The 15,092-nt window shown below is 48.1% G+C and overlaps 1 protein-coding gene across 5 annotated transcripts in view; it reads right to left on the bottom strand.

The window, feature by feature from the left end:
* Nucleotides 1-15,092, bottom strand: part of RAPGEF1 (Rap guanine nucleotide exchange factor 1) — a 233,375-nt gene that overhangs the window by 109,192 nt on the left and 109,091 nt on the right. The window contains exon 1 of one of the 5 annotated variants that reach the window (XM_027104473.1): nucleotides 5,852-6,389. The exons of the other annotated variants lie outside the window; for them this stretch is intronic. Coding sequence (XP_026960274.1) covers nucleotides 5,852-5,915 — 64 coding nt within the window. The 5' untranslated portion in view covers nucleotides 5,916-6,389. Of the gene's footprint in view, nucleotides 1-5,851; nucleotides 6,390-15,092 lie in introns of those variants that run through there. 5 annotated transcript variants of the gene reach the window in all.

Genomic DNA, 15,092 nt, shown 5'->3' with positions numbered 1-15,092 from the left:
ATTTCTCTGTACTTAGCCTAAAAATAACAACACTAATAAACACTTACTGGACATATACTACGTGCCAGGTACTGTTCTAAGCACTTTACATGTATAAACCCCTTGACCCTCACACCTAGCCAGCTAGAGGTGGGGAAGCAAGGAGTCAACCGGGGCATCTGGGCTCCAGTGTACAGGCTCTTAACCACTATGTAATAATGAAAAAACTTTTCAGCATTATTCAGGATGGGAAAATGGACTGTCCTGCTTAGTTCAATATTCTAGTTAACTAGGAATAGCTCAGCTATGTCTGGTCCTGCAGTAACTATTTTCAAAGAAATTCAACACCATAAAAACGCCCCTGTGACCACGCTGTTCAGCAGAACTGATGCTTTCTGCAGGTACTGAACAGCAGGGGAGTTTGCAGATATGAACAGCAGTGATGAGTGCTGATGGTCCCTGATTCACAGCCCACAAGACACCTCTGAGATCATCTGGCATGTGATCCCTTCAACTGAGGGAAGGAAATGGGTAGAGTTAGCCAAACTCACACTGCTAGCTGGGATTGGGACAGATCTGGGCCCATGATCCATGCCCGCGGACGTGGTAAAAGCCGGGTTCTTTCTTCCTATTATGCAACATGTGATAACAAGAAAGACTATGATTCATTAAGTGCTTGTGTACGCTAAGGGCTATAAACCCTTCACGTGAATTATTTAATTTCGCGCCACAGTCGTTCGAGGTAGGCATTATTATTAATCTCACGTGGAGACTAGGAAACAAGCTTGGAAACGTGAAGTCATGTGGCTCGCCTCACTCAGCTAGAAGGCCCTGATTCAGGTGACTGGAGTGCAGCCCCAGCCCTTGCACATTCTGGAGCACTGCAGCCCCACAGCAATGGAATCAGACCACACAATGCATGGGGGTAGGTAGGCCGGCTCCAGCTCTGGCCAGAAAAGCCGTCAATATTAATGATCTGGCACACAGGCATCCAGCGGCCCCAGATGCTTCTTGACTACCTAGATAGGTACAAGCTTGTAGAGGCAAGTCTAAGCGCCCTTGCTGACTGGAATCCAAACAATTGTAAATCCGCCCCCACAGCACAGGAACCAGAGAGCATGTGGAATTTATGCAAATCCTTGAGTCCCCACCCCCACCCAACCAGGCAATCTCCTTCCCAGCCTTGCTAAGCCCACAGTCAGCCCAGGCCTGGGAAAGACACTTCAGCCTCAGCTCTTCCACCGAGGGTGTTAATTTCATTTGCTCACACCCAGCTGTGTACAAACATGCAAATCATTAACGTTTCCATTTACCAGGCCGGTATGGCCCTGAGCTGCTGGGATTTCTGAAGGAGATAACAATTCTATTTGCAACTACGGCTGCAATTTTTAATTCCCAAGGAAACTTCCGCCCGTGTTATATTCCCGAAAGCCAAAATGACCACTGTAAGCAACCTTCAAGTTATTCATGAAAAAAAAAAGACCAGAAGAAACAAAGAATTCTTTTTTTTTAAATATCTTTATTGGAGTATAATTGCTTTACAATGGTGTGTTAGTTTCTGCTTTATAACAAAGTGAATCAGTTATACATATACATATGTTCCCATCTCTTCCCTCTTGCGTCTCCCTCCCTCCCACCCTCCCTATCCCACCTCTCTAGGTGGTCACAAACCACCGAGCTAATCTCCCTGTGCTATGCGGCTGCTTCCCACTAGCTATCTATTTTACGTCTGGTAGTGTATATATGTCCATGCCACTCTCTCACTTAGTCCCAGCTCACCCTTCCCCCTCCCCATATCCTCAGGTCCATTCTCTAGTAGGTCTGTGTCTTTATTCCCGTCTTACCCCTAGGTTCTTCATGACGTTTTTTTTTTCTTAGATTCCATATATATGTGTTAGCATACGGTATTTGTCTTGAATTCTTTTGAGAGCACTGGAGGGGATAGTAGGTATATTTCAGAGCAGTTCAATTTAGCTCTCAATTGAAGGTTTCCCCAGGTGTCTGGGTCAATGAATCAATAAGGAAATGCCGACTGTGATTTAAGTGCCTTTTGTGAAGCAATCTTTTGCAGTGTGAACAATCATCAATAAATTTACTTAGTCTTTGTAAATTCAGACTTGCTGTGGGACAGAGGAGGGTGTACCTGTTTTCATCCCTCGACGCCTCTACTTTGGGCAGAGAAAGGCAAAGACGGAACGTTTCCACCACACACCCGCCAGCACTGGTAGATACCATTTACTGAGCACCTACCATGCACCAGGAACCATGCTGCACCTTTCGGACCTCATGTATACCCGTGGTAGCACTGGAGGCCAGGCAGCACTCAGTTTGGTTACCGAGTGCACTCACGGAGGGCACCAAGTGCCATACGCTGTGCTAGTATGGAGGACAGAACAATGATCCCAAGAGACAGCCCTCAGGTTTCTGGTCAGGTACTATAGTAAACAGACTCCCCCCCCCCCCCCCCCCCACCGGCCCTCCACCGGCCCTCCACCGGCCCATCCCTGTGGTGAGGGCTGGAATGTAGTCATTTGAAGGCCACTGGAGGTAAGGACAGTGGGGAAACGATCTGGGATTACAAAATTCACTTGTTCAAGGTCAGACAGAAAGTCAGGGACAGCAGAGCTCTGGCTGGATGGACCACTCGGGATCATAGGAAGCCACTGCCTTATCCTACCTCCCATCCTATTTTTTTGGACAGGGCCTGCTAGAACTCACTATGGAAATGCAAATGACTTAAATTTATCAACCACTGCAAGCATTCATTATTGTAAAAACCAATAAAGGCAGTACCGTTTCTTTCTTATGTTTCGGGTTCTGAGAGCTATAAGAAAAACTAGAACTATAAGAGAGTATAATGTTGGTCCCTTCAAAGGATGCACGTCCCACACTGTTTAAAATCATTAGACATTTCTCTATTAGGTGTAAAATGCTCTTTAGGGTGACACCAAGCAGAAGTGAGATTCATGTTTCTCAAACTAGTATTCTGTCACCTCAGTTTTTTAACTTTCCAGGTCTACAACATGGAAACAGAAACACAAATGATCCAAAAGGCAGATAATGATTTCCTTTAAATGTCCCTTCAGAATTTATTCTGCATTTGACCTTCCTAATCACGACTGTCTGGCTCTGGTTAAAGTCTGCCATCGCAGGTCAACACACAGACCGGACAGAAGTCAGGGGCAGGCTGGGCAGTTCCAGCTGCCTGCAGCAAATGCACACAAGGACGTGCCCCAGTTTCACTTGCCCCTAAAGCAGACAAGGATACCATGCTGCTTGCTCTAGAGCCTGGTGCCATCAGTCATCCACTGAGCTTGGACTTCGAAAAATGCACTCCCATCAGGGTCAGGGTGGTGGCTGGGGTCCACTAAATCAGTGGTCCCCAACCTTTTTGGCACAAGGGACCCGTTTCGCGGAAGACAATTTTTCCACAGACCTGGGCGGGGGGTGGGGGTGGGGGTGGTGGTGGTAGGGGGTGAGGGGGGATGGTTGAGGCAGTAATGTGAGCGATGCGGAGCAGATGAAGCTTCAATCGCCTACCGCTCACCTCCTGCTGTGCGGCCCAGTTCCTAACATGCCGAGGACCGACACTGGTCCGTGGCCCAGGGGCTGGGGACCCCTGCACTAAATCATTCCTAACCATTGTTCCAAAATCCCAGTTCCAAAATACAAACAACCTTTAAAGACAAAGACAAACAGACAAACTGTGAAGAATAAATAAACTCCACACCATTGTTATTGTGGATCCTTGGACTGGAGAACAAACTGCGGGTCCAGGGTCTACCCTGCTCAAACCAACAAATCCCTACACTGGCAGAGACACGGCCCTGGTAAATGGGATCTGTGAAGACTTTGAAATCAGGGGCAATTAATTGCTCTTCTTTTTATCCCCAATTCACTGTGGATCCTGAAATCCCTACTATCAACTCCTCTCATTTAAATTTCTGAACACAACTAAACAACACCACAAAACACAAAAGCTTTAATTTTTGTCTGTAAGCCCAGTTGCTTCCTCTGGAAGTATTAAGAAGTTTTAACTCACACGTTTTCTAAGGAAAACCAGAGACAACTTAAAAGTAAGTAAAATATTAAATTCCTGTTATAAAAGTGATTTGAGTTACTGGATCAATGCCAATTTTCTTCTTGGTGGCTGGAGATACGAGGCCACATGGCACTGAAAGAGTGTTACATCCTGACCCACCAGTAAATACCCATGTCTGCTAAGATTCATTCTTCTGAAGGACAAGGTACTATGATGTAAGCAGCAACTGCTTTTTTTTTTAATGTTTTTCTCCCCCAAATGAGTAAAGTACATTAAAGAAAATATAACAAACCTCATATATGCATAACCTGGATTCTAACAGTTGTTAAAATGATCCTGTTTTTCTTATCTGTATGTATGTGTTCATTCAGTCACCTGAACCATTTTAGAGTAAAATTATAGCCAGCATAACCCTTTAGCCCTGAATACTTCAGCATGACAACCCCAAAAAGGACATTCTCCTACATGACTCATTACCATAATCACACGTAATAACATAGACAACAGTTCCCAAATATCATCTACCACGCAGTTCATACTGAAATTTCCTGAACTGTCCCCCAAATGTCTTTTATTACTGTTTTGTTCACACCAGGATTTGATCAAGGACCAGTAAGGAATACCTTTTTCAAAGTAACTTGTTGGACAAAGAATGAATGACTGATGGAAAGTCAGAGGGGCTGGAACCGAACGGTAAATTAGCATCCGACCTACTTTTCCCTATTAAGAAGAAAAAAAATTATATATAATCTGACCACAAAAGACAACTATTATTAACATTCCCATGCATTTTCTTCCAGTTTATTTTTTCTGTTCATAAACACACACCCATACATACGCTTGCGCTCAAACTGTCTTGCTACAGGTCAGGTGCTATCTCCACCCTTTTTGGCAAGTGGAGATAAAAGAGCCAATACCTGATGAAGTCCTGTGGGCACCATCTTTGGTATTCTGGTGCCTGCCGGGTCTGCGAACTGCTGGTCTGCTAGGTTAATAACAGTGAAAAGGGCAGCCGAGTGCACTGGAAGACCCAAAGGCCCTGGGGCTGCATACTGCCGTGTGGCCCCTCTGGCTTTCTCCTCCTCAAAGCTGACGCTAACACAAGCCTGAGTGACACCGAGTAGGTTTTAACAGGTGTTGCTGTCCCGTGTCACAGACATCTAGGATTGATAAATATGAGACTTGTTTTTTTTTTAATAGAAGGTACTTTGAACTCTTTGGAAGAAAGGCGCTATATATTTAAAAGCTATTAATAACATTCTCTAAACCAAACTGTCACAAAAGATTCAAACTCCTGGATATCAAAATTTTTACTTGGGATATCTTTTTTTTTTTTTTTTTTTTGCGGTACGCAGGCCTCTCACTGTGTGGCCTCTCCCGCTGCGGAGCACAGGCTCCAGACGCGCAGTCTCAGCGGCCATGGCTCACGGGCCCAGGCGCTCCGCAGCATGTGGGATCCTCCCGGACGGGGGCACGAACCCGCATCCCCTGCATCGGCAGGCGGACTCTCAACCACTGCGCCACCAGGGAAGCCCCTTGGGATATTTTTTAAAGCTGAAAATTTTCAACCAACGGACGTATGCTGTACTAAATAAAAATCTCAAACTGAACTAAGTTCTCAGCCAAGCCAGGCCATCACATTGAGATGCAAATCGCTTTATTCCTTAGGAGAACTGCCTGTTAATTTTCTTTAAAATATGCTGAACTGCAAGCATTTTCTGATGAAAGGTATTTCCCCAAGCAGTTTCAGGTCTGGTTTTAAACCAAAGTTTCCCAACAGAAGGCTGCCTCCTTCCTTCCTCCTGGAGATGAAGCACAGGGCCTTCTTACCTTGTTTCCAGGGGCACAGATGGCTTCGTTTCAGGGGCTTCTGTTTTTCAATAGCATTGCCCATTCTAAAGCCAGAGGATCACAGGGCCCTTCCAAGCCCAGGTGTCTTTGTTGAACAGCGAATACGGACCAAGTCACTAGCTGGAAGGGGATTCATCTCTCAGACATCCCAATCACCCAGCGGTGAGCCCTGGTAAATCCTCACAAGAAAAACCTGAACTCTACTCTGGAAGGTCCTTGCCTCTGCCTTTCAAACTCCCTTCACTCCCAGGAAGGAAATCAGAATAAAAGGCTTGTTATCGCGGTGGGTCTCGGTACGTCTATACTAGGAAGCTCTTCCTCCGCCCTCCTTTGACAGTCTGTTACTCATTGGCACAGCAGCCTCAGATTAATTTCCAAACACTTTGGACACTGCTTTTCTTTGGGGGAGGAGTGGGAAATGAGATGATCAAAAAACTGAAAGTTAAAAATAGACCAATTTGGGGGGGGTGCCACAAGAAACTTTTTTTTTTTTTTTTTTTTGGCGGTACGCGGGCCTCTCACTGTTGTGGCCTCTCCCGCTGCGGAGCACAGGCTCCGGACATGCAGGCTCAGCGGCCATGGCTCACGGGCCCAGCCGCTCGGTGGCATGTGGGATCCTCCCGGACCGGGGCACAAACCCGTGTCCCCTGCATCGGCAGGCGGACTCTCAACCACTGCGCCACCAGGGAAGCCCAAGAAACATTTTCACAGAGACCCTAACATCACACCTTCTATTTAAGGATTCTGGCCCTCAGACCAGTGTGCATCAGGTGACAAGTTCCATCAGAGAGAAAACAAGCTGACTTCATTAATCCTGTGTTTCCAAGGGAAAAACAAACAAACATCAAAATGCAAACTGCACTTTAGTTTCCAAAGAAGAAAAGACCTCAGAGGACAAGCAGCTAGGAGTTTGTAACCTCAAGCTCCAATCTTACACTCTATTTTGGAATTAATTTTTCTGGAGAAAATGTGGCACCACCTAAATTCTGAACAACAGGTTTCCTGGAAGAAAGAAGGGCATGAAATCATATGCTTTTTGGTAAAAACAAAGAAAATGGCAAGGCACGTGGAAAGATTTCATTGATTTAGATACCAGAGTTTGAGGGTAGAAAAGCTCTTAAAGAATCCCTGGAGCACATGCAGTGGGTGAGACTGGCTGCAGGACCAACCACCTGGGTTCAAATTCTGCCTCTGCCAACAGAGCATAGTTTTCTCAGTTTTCTCATCTGTTAATTGGGCATAATGCCAGTAGTCCCACCTCCCCGGCTGTAATGGTTAGGGGAAAACACTGACTGAAACTGCCCGGCCCTGGCCAGGCAAAGACAGTAACAATGTGCATAAGTTATTTTACCACAGGAGATCCTGGTAAGGAACAGGGAACTAACAAGCTACCACCAACCAGAAGAATAGGGGAAAGGTCAAAAGGAGAGAGAAGAGACGCCAGTCCACATGTCCTACCAACCTCCCAGAATCCTCCTCGCTGGAATCCATCTTGGCTGAGTGGTTGCACGTGCCACCAGAAAGGACCCTCAGTCAGAATGATTGGTCAGAGACAACCCGGAAACTCACCCCATCACCATAAACCCCGAGACTGCGAGCCACGTAGCAGAGCAGTCCTCCTGGGCTCCCTTCCCTGCTGCTCTCCGCCCGGGCGCCCCTTCCCAATAAAGTCTCCTGCTTTGTCAGCACATGTGTCTCCTCGGACAGTTCATTTCCGAGTGTTAGACAAGAGCTCAGTCTCGGGCCCTGGAAGGGGTCCCCCTTCCTGCAACATAATGAGGATCAAATAAAAGGGACACTTAGGAATCCCTTGGTAAATCGTTATGACCAACACCGTAATACTCTTTGACTGTGAAACTGTATTAGCTCAGATGGCCGATATCTGGCTTCAGACAATTTAGCCAAAGGCACATAATCACAGCGAATTTCGTTCTATTGGGGTTGGAGGGTACAAGGTGGGAGCCAGAGTAAAATTTAAAGACAGTATTCCACAAAAGACCCACAGAACCAAAGAAATGGAGTTCGAGAGGCACTAAATGCACTAGTGCTCCAACTGTTCAGTGTGCTCTGTTACCACTCCCAGGGCCACGGCCAGCGTGCTGCACCAGCCACTGCCCATTCTGAGGGAAACAAATAATCCTGCCAATGTATGCAAAATGAATGAAGCCAAATCCAAATCTCTACAAGATCTTAAGGTTTCCTATTTGATCTACCAACACAGAAATCATTTTTACAAAATCACAGCCTGAGATTCCAAACTTCTTAAAGCAAACAGCACGGGTCCGTTTCACTCCTCCAATGACAGGCAGGAAAGAGAGCAAATGCTTCAGTGAAGGCCACGGCCAACCCCGCTTCCCTCACACCGTACGATGAACTCACCTTCCAATCAAACTGCAACCACAAACTGCAAAAGAGCAAAGGCTCGCACCCCAACCGTGCCAGAGGGGGCCGCTGAAACCTAAGAGCTGGTAAAAGATCCAATTCAAGTTCAGCACCCACCCCAACTCCATCAGCAAACACCCCACCCTTTCGGTACACTCTGAAGAGACTTCCGTTTCCTGCCAAAAACCGTAACAATTTTCCTTAGGGAAGTCTGCAATGCCAGATATTATATCTGACCTCATTTCTTCCAGAAGACATTTAGTTCAAAATATCGACAAAAGCATAATAGATCAAAAAGGCTCTACTTCTGAACCTGCATCTTAATGTCTCTTTTCACCTAAAGAAAGTTTTAACTTGTCGAATGCTCTGCACACGATGCCGCCCAGCACCAGCAGAATACCCACGCACGGTAGGTGCTTAATAACTACTGAACAAATGGGCAGACAGATGAAGGAATAAACAAATGAAGGCTCCCCGCGCCCCCCCCCCCCCCCAAACCCCCCCTCCAAGGGTTTACCGGAGTTTCTTTTTTTTTTTTAATAAATTTATTTATTTTTATTTTATTTTTGGCTGCGTTGGGTCTTCGTTGCTGTGCGTGGGCTTTCTCTAGTTGCGGCGAGTGGGGGCTACTCTTCGTTGTGGTGCGCGGGCTTCTCATAGCGGTGGCTTCTTTTGTTGCAGAGCATGGGGTCTAGGCACAAGGGCTTCAGTAGTTGTGGCTCGCGGGCTCTAGCGCGCAGACTCAGTAGTTGTGATGCACGGGCTTAGTTGCTCCGCGGCATGTGGGATCTTCCCGGACCAGGGATCGAACCCGTGTTCCCTGCATTGGCAGGCGGATTCTTAACCACTGCACCACCAGGGAAGCCCAATCGGAGTTTCTAATCCATAAATGAACTCTCCTTCCTGCAAGCGCCAGAGGTGTGGGCCCGGCCGAGTGCTGTTTCATCCACCTTCCCCACCCCTCAGCTCAGGCAAAGTCCCCAACCTGGAGTTTCATCCGTATCTTTTTTATCCCCACTAGTCTGTAAAGCCTTTGAAGTCAGGAACTGGGTTTGGGTCAGTTCCCCATGTGCCTGCACGCACACAGAACGACAGGTCACCAGGGAAACCTGGGCTCAAGGCCGATGCTGCCATTTCTCAGCTAGGGGCTGCCACATTCTAACAGCTAATTTTCTGATGAACCTTCCAAACAAACTAGAAATTTCCTTGAGAGCAGCTCTGAAGTGAGGACCCCGTGGTTAAACTGCTTCTAGGGTAACCACGGCCTCCCAAAATGATTCTGTGTGAACTGGACGGGGGCTGGGGGTTGGGGAAGATAAATCGAATCACCTATTTTTAAGAATTCCTCCCTAGTTCTCATCTCAGAAAAAGCGTCTTCCAGAGCTGTCCCCAAGGGTGAATATGCTCACCACCCAAGATGGGCAAGTGGCCCATCCAGTCCACACCTTAGGGAGACAACGTGGGACTCAAACAGACGAGACGAATCAAAAGTGGAAGACCACCAGAAGTGGAAAGCTCACCGCATGGCCAGCATCACGTGTCTCCACGTCCTGCGCAAATCCTCCGAGGGTGCTGTGGGTACGTGGACTGCTTTCAGTCAGACCGCGTGTTACCAAGTTACTCCTGAGGTATTACTACTGCAAGCCCCAAATCACGGACTCACAGAAGGGTAGGGCCTAAGGACACAGACTGACAAAATCATCTCCTCCTAAGAGCCTGGGGCAGGGCAGGGCGGGGGTCAAGGCTACACACTCAGTGAGAGAGCCAGATCCAGCCCAAGAGTTTTAATTCTTGGCCGGGAAACCTCCTACCTCTTCCTCCTGACCAGAGGGACAAGGCGGTGGAGGAGTGGAAAGTGCTGGCTCTGGAGGAGAGCTGAGCCAGTTTGAATCTTTATGTGGGCACTTTCCATCAGGGCGACAGGTACTTCACCTCCTGGACCTGATTTTTTTCACCTCTGTAAAGTATGTACTAATATGCTGCCTACTTCATAGGCAGTCTAAAGCTTAAATAAGATGTTTTAAAGGTGCTTGGCACACTTAAAGAATAGTTACCATTGCTGGGTTTTTTCTTTTTAATTTCATTATCTATGAACATCCAGCTTTAGAGACAATACATTAAAGAAAAATTATTTACCATCACAGAGATTTTTTTGTTTTTTTAAATATCCCAGTAAGATCCATTGCAACATTCTGATAAATAACTCATTCCCTTAGCGCAAATAAAATAATATTTCACTTCCAAACACTTGTATCATCAGAATACTTTTTTGATTACGGAATGCAAGCGACATAAACCAAGGAGGTAACACTGTGGTTACTGAAGTTTGAAACATTTTACAGAGTCCTGTCCTCAATGCAAGATGCAACTGGATTCAGAAGAAACCTGCGTCAGGGAGTCCTGCAAGGCACTGCTCACTGCTCAGAAGGGGAAGGCCAGTGATCGCCGTAGTGTGCACCTTCACCACCTCCTCCCCACCCCGCCCCCAGGTGTGCCAGCAGGAGATGGAAGCTGGGCTCTGGAGCCGGTGCCCAGTAGCTGACATGAAGCTTTGTGCATGGAATTTGTGTGCTGGGAGGAAAGTCTGATGTTGGTCACTTCCCCTCCAGAGAAAAATACAACAATACAAGGAAGCACCAAGCACTGTGGGAATGTTCCAAAGTGGGAGTTCCAGCTCAGTCCAGAGTATAAACAAAGGGCAATGACCAGCCTGGAGGTCAGGCCAGCAGAGCACTGAGGCAAAAAGTCTGGGAGCCAGTCTTCTGGGTGCCCTAGTCCCTGCTTTGAAGTGACATTCCTGCCCAGCGCTGCGGAAATCACTGAAGGCGAAGGCACATCTCGAGTACTGCATCACAGGAAACACAGACCGGGGTTCTCTTACGACACTCTTGCACACTCACAGATCAGTCTCAGAATGCCATGGCCTGAGTGGCCTCAGATTCATCCGACAAATGCCGACGTGGAGTTTAGGGAGAATCAAACAACATGAGCAAAGAATCACTTAGTTACCACTGTAATCAGTGCTGAGAAGTTCCGGGAGGGGAACATGTCTAGCAGGGCAACCTTATCTAATCTGGGAGGTCAGGGAAGGGTGAGACTCAAAGGATGAGCAGGAGCTGACCAAGCAAATGGGTGAAAAGCATTCTGGGCAGGAGCAGCATGTGCAAAGGCCCTGTGCAGCTGGAGGTATGAGAACGGGGGAGGTGGATGCGGGTCAGAGGCAGCAGAGCCTTAGAGGTCCAGGGTTTCATCTCATGGGCTTCAGGGGGCGCCTAAAGTGTTGACCAAATCACGTGTGTTCATTTTTCTGGGAAGAGAAGTCCATGGCTTTCATTACAGTCTCAAAGAGTTCCAAAAGGTTAAGATCCACAGAGCTAGTCCAACCCTCTCGTTCCAAAACAAGGAAACTGAGGTTCCTCATTCTGAGGGAAAGACATTTCCCCACGGTTTCACAGACAGCCAGAGAACCCTATTCACTGGATCCCAGTCTGGTGTTTTTCCACAGCTCGCGGGCTGCCTTACTTCTGGCAGGGGTGTGTCAACAACAACAAAGTACTAATCCTCACTGAATATTGATACTGTATCCCACACAAGGCTACTTTGTTTCTCTCCAGGCAGGCCCAGAACTGACACTCTACAGAATGAACTGTGAAGTCTGCCAGTCCATCTTTCTTGGGGTGTGACCTAACCTGCAAAATACAGGGGGCAGAACCTCCAATTCCAAGGCACCCCCATGAGAAAGCTTCTGGGTTTTTCAGGGACCCTGGCAGACGATGCTGGTTCACTAAAGGAAGGGCAATTAAGGCAGAGTCCTCGCTGCTAAATCAGCATCCAGACTTTTAAAGAAGAAGCTGCTTATTTGTTGTTCTTTCTAAAGTCAGGACTGGGGACTTCCCTGGTGGCGCAGTGGTTACGAATCTACCTGCCAATGCAGGGGACACAGGTTCGAGCCCTGGTCCGGGAGGATTCCACATGCCACAGAGCAACTAAGCCCGTGCACCACAACTACTAAGCCTGTGCTCTGGAGCCCGCGAGCCGCAACTATTGAAGCTCACGTGCCGCAACTACTGAAGCCCACGCGCCTAGAGCCCGTGCTCTGCAACAAGAGAAGCCACCGCAATGAGAAGCCCGCACACCACAACGAAGAGTAGCCCCCGCTCGCCGCAACTAGAGAAAGCCCGCGTGCAGCGATGAAGACCCAACGCAGCTATACATACATACATACATACATAAAGTCAGGACTGGGCCAGGAACTAGCCTGCAGGATATGAAAGGAAGAAAGCCCACACCCTCAATTTTATTAATTCCACCTGGAATTGAGAGACAGGAACTATTTTTTTTAAGTGAACAAAAATAGTAATTTTCTCCTCTGCCACTTATTTCGTACTATTTTGAACACTCGGGGAAAAGTCTAAATATGTGTGGAGAACATTTCTTAAGCTCTTGATGCTTCCTGGAATACCCCAAGGAGGAAGTCAAGTGCCCAGATGGCCATTTGAGGCCTTTGGGAATCCAGCCCCTGAACTATGTTTCCTCCCTCCATCTCCCACATCCCCACTCAGGGGCCTTTACTTTGGCTAAAGACTCAGTACCCTGTGTGAACCTGCTCCTGCCTGCACTGAATCCCACCTCCTTCCTCCCCAGCAAAGCAGATGAAACCTAAGAGTCAACACCCAACAGACTCTCAATGGGCAACCATCAAGGGGGACGCACATTCTCTGCTTTGCCTGGAACATGACAGGGTCAGAAGAGGCAACGCCCTCATTGGGGAAAGGCTCCCACCACCTTCCGCTAGCCCACTACGCCCCCAGGGTCTGTGGCCTCCTGCCCTTTACAGCACCCTACTTGCAGAGGCGGTCCTCCACCTTGACTAAGAGGCCTCTACGTGGGGCGGGGCCGGCGTGGGAGTCGCAGCAGTGCCCTCTGGTTAACGCTCTCCAGGCTTTTAAAGATGCACAACCTTCTCCACTACGAAGCTGAGCCCACACCCAACGTGTGCTTTTATCCACTCATTCAACAAGAATTTGCGAGCTTCAGCTGTGTGCCTTCTGAGCTCTGGTGAAACAGCAGCTGACAAGGAGCTTACCTCCTAATGAGAGAGATCATAAAAAAGAAGCAAATAAGTGCTATATTAAAAAAAAAAAAAAAGCAAAGGCAGGGTTAGGGGACAGTGAGGGGGTAATGTGATGGGAGTACTACTTTGGACCCCCGTGGCTAGAGGAGGCTGCTCGGGGTGACACACGAACAGAGAGCCGAAAGGAGTTAGGGAGCAAATGCACCCCGAAGGGCAGCTCACGTTTCCCGAGAGTCAGGACCTAAGTGCTTCCTGTGCGTGAACTCATAAGGACCCCACCATTGGCTCCATTTTCTCCATGAGGAAGATTTTTAAGAGGAAGAGGCGTGAGGGACTTGCCCAAGGTCACATAACCAGCAAGCGGCTTCTGACCACAGGCTCTCGGCAGCCATTAACCCCAATGCCCAGGGGGTGGGGGGGTGAAGAGGCAGAGCGAAGAGCAAGTGCAGGTTCTGAGGCAGGAGTATGCTTGGTATCTTCCAAGAACACTCGAAGGAAAAGCTCAAAAACCCGAGCGTCTGGGACAGAGCAGCAAGGGACAGTGGCACGAGCGAGCCAGGCGCCAGAGTACAGGGTGCCCCACGCAGGCTGTGCTAAGGACTTTGGATTTTATTCACAGTGTAAAGGGAAGCCACGGGACAATCCTGATCAGGCCTGATCTGATCTAATTTACGCTCTGGCTGTTGAATGAAGGAAGGAAGACTAGACAGCTGTGAGGTGAAGTGGGAACCAAGAGGCCAGTTAGGCGGGCACCACGGCGGTACAGGGAGAGACGGCGGTGGCCTGGAGCCTCAGTCAGCAGAGGAGCTGGCAAGAGGGACCAGAGGCGGATATATCTGAAGTAAGCCCAAGAGGATCTGCTGATGGATCAGATACGGGCTATGAGCGAGGAGTCGGGAGGACTCCAAGATTTCTGAGCCTGAACAACTAGGTCAAAAATGGCATTATTTACCGTCATGCGCACCCAGGGAGGAGCCAGTTGGGCAGGAGGTAAGGCGGTGAACCAATAGCCCTGGTTCAGGCACATCAAGTCTGACGCTTACAAGACATCCGAGTGGCGATGTTAAGTGGGCAGTCTGCAGTTCAGGGAAGAGATGGGGTCTGGACACATACACTTGGGAATGACCAGTATTTAGATGGCATTTAGACATGGGACTAGATTGCGTAGGAAGAGACTGGAGGACTCAGCCCTAGGATATTCCAAAATTGAGAGTCTGGAAGAGCAGAGGATACAGAAAAGGAGGGCTGAGATGGATGTGTCTACGTGCTACCAGAACACTTACACATTAAGACAATTCAGAAGAAGCTTGTAAACATTTACCACAATGTTTTTGTTTTTGTTTTTTTGCGGTACGCAGGCCTCTCACTGTTGTGGCCTCTCTCGTGGCGGAGCACAGGCTCCGGACGCGCAGCCTCAGCGGCCATGGCTCACGGGCCCAGCCGCTCCGCGGCATGTGGGATCTTCCCGGACCAGGGCACGAACCCGTGTCCCCTGCATCGGCAGGTGGACTCTCAACCACTGCGCCACCAGGGAAGCCCTACCACAATGTTTTTAAAGTACTGACTTTAAACATAATTTAAATTTTAGAGTTTGGTTCTTGAGTCCTAGATACTTAGTTTTAAATTGTCTTGCTAATCATGACGACTAATATATCAAACCAATGAATTAGCTAATATCCCAAGGAAAAATATACATTTAGTGTGGTATTCATCAAAGAGTTTTCTTCCCAGCTGCCAATCTCCTGGCCATTTTCTTGTCAGAGC

Source organism: Aethalodelphis obliquidens, unplaced genomic scaffold (genome assembly GCF_003676395.1).
Source record: "Aethalodelphis obliquidens isolate GAN/ISIS:26980383/991018 unplaced genomic scaffold, ASM367639v1 scaffold7, whole genome shotgun sequence".
Taxonomy (NCBI): Eukaryota; Metazoa; Chordata; class Mammalia; order Artiodactyla; family Delphinidae; genus Aethalodelphis; species Aethalodelphis obliquidens.
This window is presented reverse-complemented; position numbering and strand designations above follow the sequence as displayed.